Source organism: Fragaria vesca, linkage group LG3, assembly GCF_000184155.1.
Source record: "Fragaria vesca subsp. vesca linkage group LG3, FraVesHawaii_1.0, whole genome shotgun sequence".
Lineage (NCBI taxonomy): Eukaryota > Viridiplantae > Streptophyta > Magnoliopsida > Rosales > Rosaceae > Fragaria > Fragaria vesca.
Genome location: NC_020493.1, coordinates 12,613,489 through 12,623,510, shown reverse-complemented (window position 1 = coordinate 12,623,510; position 10,022 = coordinate 12,613,489). Strand labels below are relative to the sequence as shown.

At 37.5% G+C, this 10,022-nt stretch overlaps 1 protein-coding gene across 1 annotated transcript; it reads right to left on the bottom strand.

The window, feature by feature from the left end:
* Positions 1-2,048: 2,048 nt before the first annotated feature.
* Positions 2,049-9,792, bottom strand: LOC101298695. The gene is made up of 7 exons (XM_004295696.1): positions 9,320-9,792; positions 9,095-9,221; positions 8,064-8,570; positions 7,640-7,724; positions 7,439-7,520; positions 2,429-2,549; positions 2,049-2,330 (listed from the first exon to the last, which is right to left on the bottom strand). The coding sequence occupies exons 1-7, from the start codon at positions 9,790-9,792 to the stop codon at positions 2,049-2,051; spliced, it is 1,677 nt and encodes a 558-aa protein (XP_004295744.1).
* Positions 9,793-10,022: the final 230 nt, after the last annotated feature.

Here is a 10,022-nt window from a genome sequence, read left to right as displayed (position 1 = left end):
ATAGCCGACGACATTATTTCGTCGGCTAAAGTCTTGACTTTAGCCGACGACTTATACGTGTGTCGTCGGCTAAAGTCACCACAGACGAGCTTTTCCCGACGAAATCTTAGCCGACGAAAGATCGTCGGCTAAGATCTTAGCCGACGAATTAAGCTGACAGGCCGACGAAAAATTTTCGTCGGCTAAAGTGCTTGTCCTGGTAGTGGGATCTATAATCATAATCGACCAACCAAGATTGTCGACATTGAGAATGAGTTGGCCAAGAATTACGATATAAATTCAAGAATTAAAGATTTTGATTCTATTCAAAAACACATGAGAGCACATTGTGCAATTTCAAATAGGTATGTTCTTTTTGTCCTGGATTTTTATTATCGAATTTCTATTAACGTCATGATCTTAATCCTTTTATCCATTAGTTACTTAACTGTTTGATATGTGTTTAATCTAAGAACTGCTTTGTAAATCTTGAATAGAAGATAAGAAAACTTCTTATAAAATAATTTTTTAGCTCGCCCCATCATAAAATACTAACTTTGCCGTTACTTGCAATGAGTAACCCAACTTAATGATGTTACCTCAAACAATTCCAGCGTTAATCTCTTATCAGTATGTTCAAGTAATTGCACACACGTGTTATGGACGACCTATTTCAAAAGTTATGAGATGATTGTGAGATAAAAAGTATCAGAGGCAGATCTATGAAAAAACTTGGTTAAGTCAAATTTTCATTAGCTTTTGAGTCTACTTATCTTTGAAGGTCAAAATACTAGTCACTCCTTATATTTGCTGGGTTTCGACAGTTTAGTCCTTATGTTTTCAATTTCAACCGTTCACTCCTTGTACTTATCAAATTTCGATCAATTGATCTATTTCGTCCCCTTCTGTCCAAAAAGTATATTAACTTGCTGACATGGACAATATTTTATTTTAACTATATGTTATTTCAACTATCCTTAAATGCCCTTAGGTGTTTTTTTTTCTCATCTCTCTCTCTAGAGAGATGAATGAAATTAATATTTTTAAAAATAAAAGAGCATGTTTATGCTCTTTTACCTCAATTGATTTTCTAAAAGTTTCAAGAATATATACCTTACATATATATGAACACTCACAAAATACATCTTCATTAGAAAAGTACTCATTTTTTTTTACACCGTCCAAATCAGCATGTTAGCAAACTTTTTGGATGGAAGAGGACAAAATAGATTAATTGGTCAAACGTTAAGAAGTATGAGGAGTGATCGGTTGAAATTGAAAACATGAGGACTAAACTGTTGAAACCCTGAAGATATAAGGAATGATAAATATTTTATCCATCTTTGAATACAGCATTATAAATGTTCACTTAGTCATCAACTGACCAAGAAAACAATTCTCAATCACCTTTGAATGTAAATATAAGGGTAGAGAGAATTATTATTAAGTTCATCTTTTGTTTTTTTGTTTTTGTTTTTTTGTTTTTTTGACCGAGGACAATAAGCTTTTATTTATGATAAAATCATACATAACTAGTGAGTAAGTCACTTACATCAACATGAAAGTAATAAAGCAAAACAAAATGCATATACGGATCTAAAATAAATAACATAACAAGATGCACAAACGCATATAGAGTAAAAGGTAACCACATGACTTTTTTTTTTTTTAAAAAAAAAAACTTTTTTTTATTAAATAACTCACACACCCTACATATGTCAGTGAGGTTTGAACCCATGACCTCAAAGTTGTTAGTTAAACACTTTAATCAACCAGACCACAGCTCACCGACAAGGTAACCACATGACTTGATGTCACAAGACATGTCACAAGACATCCTGCACTGCATATGTCATAAAAGCAATGTAAATATAATAGTAACCGTAACTAGGGAGAGACACCCTACTAGAAGAGCGGGATGTAACTCCCGAGAGAGCAAAAGACACCAAGCTTGTGAGAAACTTGGATAGCAATCAGCCTCTCAAGAAAAAGAACCATAATTTTGGGCCTCTAATCCAAAGATGAGATAGAGCCCACACCAGACCAACCCAGCCTCTTGGGTCCCATATTCAGACCCAACAATGAGCGGGCCTAAGGTCCAAAACCCAATGCTCTCCAGCCAAGCCCACAATGGCCCAAGCCCATGTTTGTGAATCCATCTTTGGCACCCTGAGCACTCCCATCGTCGACCTCCACCGTTGCCTCGACAACGGCCTCCGTTGACGCCTCCAACGGAGAGAAGCCATGCCATACCCAACCACGAAATCAACACCACCTTGACGAATCTCTCTCTTCAAGTTGAAAGCTCGCCCATCCGATCGCCAATCTAGTAGCTTGTCGTCATCGGCGATCTGCCTCAAACACAGTTGATTCCAAGAAAACCAACGCCAAAGGTACCATATCACAGTCCCGATTGGATCGGCAAACTAGATCAGACAATGTTTCTTACCGACAGCTTGCGTTCCTGGATCCCATACGCTGATTGAATCGGAACCCGATCTCTTCTAGCAAGAGTTCTTGAACGACATTCGGTTCCATCCGAACACCACCCAACAAAACTGAACGACAACCTGACCAAAAAATACTTCTATAGAGCCCTTCTTGAACAGAGAGGGTGCATGCTCTCGAAGAGAGCGTCAGATAGGCGTCATGAGAGGGCAAAACCTCCTCAGAGGCCAAGGATCTCGACGAGCAGAACCCTAGGGCTAGGGTTTGCTGCCGCCAAGCGAGAGAGAGAGAAGAGTTCTTATTTTTTTTAGAAGGGTTTGAACTTTGGACTTCTTCAAGTTCATCTTTTGTTATTCTTCGATATTGGATGTAAATATAAGGGTGATTAACCATAATTTATTTCATTAGCTAACCATGTGAGCACTATAGAGAGCACGCACTGGTTTGCTCACAAACATTTGCATAAGTTCGAGACTCGAACAATTTAGAAAATATAGAAGACTTTTTAATTTGGCCGTAAACGTAAATTAAAGCAAATAAGGAACCATAATGATAGTTTTGAGCCCAGTATCATTTGGCCTAACGGCATAAGTCTCTCTTTAGTATGTGGGAGATTGTGAGTTCGACTCACGAGTTGTTTATCCTATAAAAAAAAAAGATAGTTTTGAGAGAAATTTGTTTAATTGGTTGTAAACTTGATCGTTACAGCTCTATGCCTCTATAGAAGACCTGCAGGCTTTAATGAAAAGAAACTAATCCTAGTTCACCATTGTAATAGTAAATTTGATTGGGAGATGAGACATTTTCTCTTGAGAGAGAATAAGGTCGGCATTGGTGGGGATTTCCCATTATTTTCGGTCAGACTCGCATTTGAGATGGGGGTGGGAAGTTCTTTTTCATGCGATCTTGGTGATTGGTGGCGGAACTTGCTTTAGATGTGGCGATGTCGGAGGTGTGGTTGTGGGTCGGATTGGAGCTGTGGATAACGGCTTGGAATTATCGTTCATGTTTGGGTTGGAAGAGTGTGGACGGGGTGGGATGGATAAGGAGTTGATGCTTGTTTTAAACCCCTCTTCTTTCAGTCTCTCCTTTCAGATAGTCATTTGGTTTACTCATTTCCACTTGATTTGATGCTATGGTGTCACGAACTTCCGTACATGTCGAAATAGATCCGAGTGCTTAATGCTTGGGAAAGCGGCGGGTTTTGACGGAAGTTGCAATGATTGGTTGATGCGATACTAATTTTCGGTCATTGTTACCTTTCGGGTAGTCATTTAGTTGCCTCATTTCCACTTGATTTGATATTGCGTGTTTACAAACTTTTGTACATGCAAGCACTTAATGATTGGGAAAATGACGACGGGTCAGTTTTAGCAATCCAAGGCGTGATTCCTTTTTATAGGCTTTACCCGGCTCAATGTGAGATTTGGGCGGTTAAATTTTGGGCATAGTTGCTCATGTTTATGTGTTTGTCAAATTTAAGTTTGCACACACTATATATATGATAACAAAAAAGATAAAAAAACAAAAAACAAAAAGAGAGAAATTTTGTACAATAATGTTTGTACATCACCAAGCCACCCTACACCAAATTCGTAGTTCCTCCCATGCCCTATTGCATCATGACCAAACTCTAATTGGGATATATTTATGGGGATTTATCTTTTGATTCTACTTTAGTATCACATACCACATTACATATGATCTCGTAATATGATGAGTAATTTTATTTACACATAGTTAATTACTAGATGCACAACCCCTATTTTAAAACTTTTTAAAATATTTTTGAGAAAAATACACTAAACAAAGAGACATTGAATTGGATTCCATCCAATTTGATAATTCAGAGCTTCATATTCAATTGACAAGATCAGAACATAAAAGTTGGTTGATAATTAACTAATTACTATATCAACTCATTTGATCAACTAATATTGGATTCATATAAAAGATGTTGTCCTCCATCAATTGGTAGTCAAATACGATATTGGCAATGGTTTTGCGTGCAGATTCATGGTCGAGCTTTCATGGGGTTTGGGGTGGTCTTGTCTTTCATGGGGTTTGGGGTTTGGGGTGGTATTGTCCGTTTGCCGTTGATGAATATACCACCAGAGTTATTCCTACAATAGTGTTTGACATTGTTAAATGCAATGCAAGGTGTGGAATCAAGGAAAAATTTGCTCTTTCTTTCTCTAACGAAGTAGAGATTAGTTAGATATTCCAAGTAAAGAGACACGAATGAATATCTTAAAGATATATTAGTTGATTTATATCTTTATTGAGTTTCTTATTTATCTTTTTATCAAAATCTTATAACTAGAGAGCGACTCTTGCTAAAATCTATTGTCTTGTTTGACATAAAATGAGGGATATAAAAGGAAGTTAGAGGAAAATACTTGACAAAAAAAATTATGAGGACATACGACTCCTTTTATAATACGTACGCGTGCTGTAAATGTATGTTACTGGAGGTCGATCTGGAGGCATTATTCTTCTTCATCCTTCCCTAGTCTGTCGAATTGGAAAGGGAGAAGCTTAACGCCTAGTAGGAATTTTCAAATGACTAGACATGGCATTTTGGTCTATCTTGACCAATAGTAGGTATATAGTCAAATGGAAGCATCTACCCAAATGGGATCCTCAGGATTAGGTTAGGCCAAGCAGAAAATGACGGTTTCTTCACGTGAAAATGGAAGGTGGTTGTGATTAATTATTAGTTAAGAGACCTAGCCAGATTGCTTTCTCTACTCGTCTTTCTTCTTATGTCTATATTCATCTTCCCCATTCCATGCCTCCCCATACCTTCTTCACATTGTTTCCATGAATTCTTCTCCAATCTCCATACCAGTTTATTTATCGAACTCCGTTCCGAAGTAAAGCTAAACCTGTATCGATGTGCATGGACAATGCAGAATGAGAATTTTTGAGTTTTACTACTCCCTATTTGTAAAAATAGATAAAGAATTCACTTGCATGTACTTTAACTAACGCCTAACCACTAGCCAACGGGTCACGATATAAATCATGCTGAAAAATCCATAGGGCACTGCATGGCGTGCTTGGACAATTGACAGTTCTTTGTTTGTGAGGATGATGTATTGTTCAAAGTTAATCAATTCTCATAGTTTGATTTCCTTATAAAGAATTACGAATACCAAATATTGTTTCACAAACCAGTGTAACCTTTACGCCTTTAGATGTTGGTAATTAATTTATAATTAACCTTTGAGTTGTAAACGTTTTGTGACAATTGTGAGACTATAAACACGAGGATTTGCCAAGATGAAAACAGAAGCAAGAGAAATTCTTGTGTTTCTACTTCTCATGTTTTCTATTTTATAATTAATACACTAACTGTGCGAGTGTACCAGTAGATATAACAGATTGAAAACATAAGAAAAATCACATTTTGTTACTTGGACCATATTAATATCGATAAAATGTCATTAATTTTGCGCATACTAGTAACGTTTCTTTTTTCTTTAGTGAGCAAGTTTTCTCTCCTAATCTAAATTCTCCCTCTAGAGTCTAAGCCTCTAAGGTAACATTTTCTTTTTTGAGAGGGAATGACAATTTTTTTTTTTTTTAAATAGAGGAAATGACAAATTTGGATTACTAAATTGGGCCGGGCTAGTTAGGCCTGGTTTTGCTCTGTCTTTTAAGATCAATACAGGCTCAAAGTCCAATTTTACATGTCCAAAAACAATTATGTGACTACTAATGCTAATGTTACATCACTATGGCAATCTATTCGTTTGCTCCATTTTTTTTTACCAAATTTCCATTGCATATCTGTGTAGTAATGTATGGAAAAATCCATAAAGAAGAAGAAAATGTAAAACTAAGAGACATGGATATGCATGTAAAGATGTAAAAAAAAAGAAGCCAAAACAAAATTAAATGTTATACGTCTCTAGAGTAGCACATGCACCACTATAGAGAGAGCAAGGCAGCAGTGTTGCATGTAGGTTTAAGAAGTTTTATAAGCTTAAACTTTTGGATGATTGTGACTCCTTTGTGTATCAACTTAGGAATTGTGGACTATAAGTCTAGTTTATACTTGATGCGAATGCAAAGGAATTGTGTAAAACATTTACATAACCCCAAGTACACACTGCTACATAAATACTTTGAAGTTGCATCGTCTATCCGACTGTGTAACCTAGCAACTTGGAAGATGTAGGCAAATTACCGAAGCTTGTAACAAATTGCCTTCATCAACTTATGCCATCGATCTACGGTATTATGCCTTGTTATAAAGATCAAATGCCTCGGTTCTTGACGATCCGCTTTCTCTCTTTGCTCACAGAAGACTAAAGATGAAATCCACAAGTTTTTCTGCCAACTTTGAACTTTTTCTGTAGTAACTAATACCAGAACTCTATACAAAACATAATTTGGTTCACGAAGTGAAAATGATTGAATCTAGGGAACGAATGATCAAACCCAAGGGGGCCAAAAAGGGTTCTAATAATTTTCTTCATTTTGTACGTCTTTTTCCCATGCATGCAAGAGATTTCTTTTTCCAAATTTTGTAGCAATCTGGTTACTTGATAACAAACAATCACAAAGAATTGCTTCTCTTATACTTTCAAGCCTAATCCTTGAAGGAAAGAAACCCTAACTACTGACGTGGGACTCAGATAAGAGCAAATGCAAGTGAGAGAGATCCCGCGAGTTAGCTGAGAATGATTCATTCGGTGTGTATAGTTTTGCATATAACTCTGTTTATGCAATGAGTTGAGAGTTCAGGTTGGGACAAAGATTCCAGCAACCTCTTTTAACATGTCCGCCAAAAAACATCGTCAACAAAACTGTAATGAACCAGAGGCTGTTAGGAAAAGTAAGAAGAAGACAGTAACACAACTCAGAAAAGTAACACACAGAAAATACAGAAAATAATAATGATTTGCAACAGAAGTTCAGCTAGGAAACGAAAACCACACACCATTTGTTCACAGTCACACCGACTTTGGAGAAAACAAGAAAAACTAAAAACGCTTATCACCACGCTACCATTTGAGCAACAAGAACTGAACCACATTGGTATTTTCCTGCATATGCCGAAACAGAAAACGAAAAGCTCCAGCCTTCACATTTCCAAGGTGACCCCATCAAAGATGTTGGTATTCCAGCTACAGCTAGCTACTGGACAATTGAGAACTTTGGATCGTTCTTGGAGATCAGTAGAAGCTAGTAGTGTTGGTACCTTGAGCAAACTGGGAAGAAGACGAAGAAGAAACCATCTCAATCAGATCCATCTCTCTCCTTTCAGTTGCAGAAGCTGCTGCTTGCTGTTGATGAGTCACCAAATCAATGTTCATGTTATAGCAATTCCCCATGTGATGATCATGATTCGCGGATGATGATGATGAACTTGCTCCTCCATTTAAGAGGTAAGAGAGGTAGTGATCAGCACTGATAACGGGATTAATGGATGACGCGTTTTCTGTAGAACTTCCGATGTGAGATTCTATATTGTGAACAGCTGCCTGGATGTTGTTGTTGGTGCACATATTTGGTTTTGGAATTGAGGTGGCAAACCAACCAGTAGTATCCATTGGAGTTGCAGTAAGACCATTATTGTAATTGTCGATGGGTAATGGCTGCTGCTGCTGATTGTGATTTTGAACATTATTGTTGTTGTTGAAGAAGTTCTGCATGAAGAGAAGTTCATCATCATTGTATGAATCTGCTGCAATGTTCAATGGAGAGTGATCACAACTAGATAAATCCGATGGGTCCGAGAGCACAATGTTGAAGGGGATTTTCGAAGGTTCATCCTGGGTGAGAGTGGAAGAGCTAGTAGGGGTAGTGGTGCTAATATTGCTCTGGGTAGGGGTAACATTGGAAGAAGAGTTGTTGTTAGGTTTGTTATTGAAATTCTTGCTTTTTATGTAGTTCTGAAGTATGGAAGGTTGAGGAGGCTTATTTGATGATGATGATGATGATCCAACTTTGGTATCTGTCTGTTTGTTCTTTCTCCTGGAATTCTGCCTCCTTTTTGTGGCATTCCAATGATTCTTGATGGCATTTTCGGTTCTTCCTGGAATGCGTTTGGCAATCTCTGCCCAACGGTTGCCAACCTCAGCATGAGCTTCCACTAATATCTTCTCTTCCTCTTCAGTCCAGCTATCTTTCTGAGAGAACAAAAGAAAAACAACCAAAACGAAATTGAGGGAACTCAAACTATGCAATCAATTTCTTTAATTTTTTTACTGTTCAAACTGAATCACAAAACCCTAGGAAAAATTGAATTACAAATAATATGAAATTTAGAAGAAATAAGCTAGAGCTACTTAGCTAGGGAATGAATCGAACAATAGAAACCCTAGTTTTGATTTGTGATATATGACAGACCCAAATGGAAAGAGAGAAATCTCTTTAGATCTAAAGATAGATCCTTATAATCTTCACAATCTATATTTGCACAGTTGACTTCACGGAGTTAGAGCATAGATTTATCCTAACAGACTACGAACTAGCTAGTAACCATTGCCCAAAAAAAAGAAGTTAGTAACCACTTAATTATACCAAGAATCTATCAAAACCAAAACAAAAAGATCTAAGAACTAATCCCAAAGGTTTTAGTTCATAGATTTCAGGAAAACAATTGTCAGACTAATAAAATCTATAACAACATCGTAAAAGATTAAGAACAAACCTTGATATCAGGGCGCAAATGATTATGCCACCTTTCTCTACATTGCTTCCCAGCCCTACCTACAAGCTTCTCAGCTATCTGTGCCCATTTCCTCATTCCATATTGCTTCACCAACCTAATCAGCTTTCTGTAATATATGAAACAAACACAAGCAAGAATCATTTTTACATAAACATTTACACATTAACAAAAACCGAATGGGTTAAAACATTAAATCAAATCTACCTGTCTTCTTCATCTGTCCACTGTCCTTTGATTAAAGGCACAGATGAACCCTTTTTAGCTCTCTTTCCGACGCCTTTTGAACCCACCTTCATCTGATCTTCTTTGAACACCATGTTAGGGTTTTGGATTTTCTCTGGTGGCCAAGTCATGGCATCACCATGATTAATAAAGAGCATTTCATCCAAGCTGGCTTCTCCGAGACTACTCGGAGGCCAATTCGAACAAGGCTGCAGATCAGCCATCGCACCACCAAATGAGGAACACCCATTTGATGAGGAGATGAGTCTCTCTTTGTTCTTTGCATTGTTCTGAGACCACAGGAACCTGTCTATGGCCGTCAACGGAGGACCAGGCCGGAAGAGTTGGTGGTGATGGTGATGAGGAGTTTGTATGCTATTGTTTCTAAACCCATAAACACCGTGATGACGATGGTGAAGATGATGATCAGAAGCAGCACTATCTTCTCCTTCCATGTTTGGACAGGAAGGTTCAAGGAAATTAAGGAGGAGGAAAAAGGAACTAATTCAGGCTAGAATTATTCCAGGGGAGGTTTTTGTGGGTTTGTTTTGTTCTTTCTCTGTGTGAGCTAGAGAGAGAGAGAGAGAGAATGAGACACAGACCATAACAGAGCTGGGGGAATAAGCTTGAACTAAGCCTTGTAATGAGCCACATGGATTAACAGCCGTTGATCTGGAGGTTGATC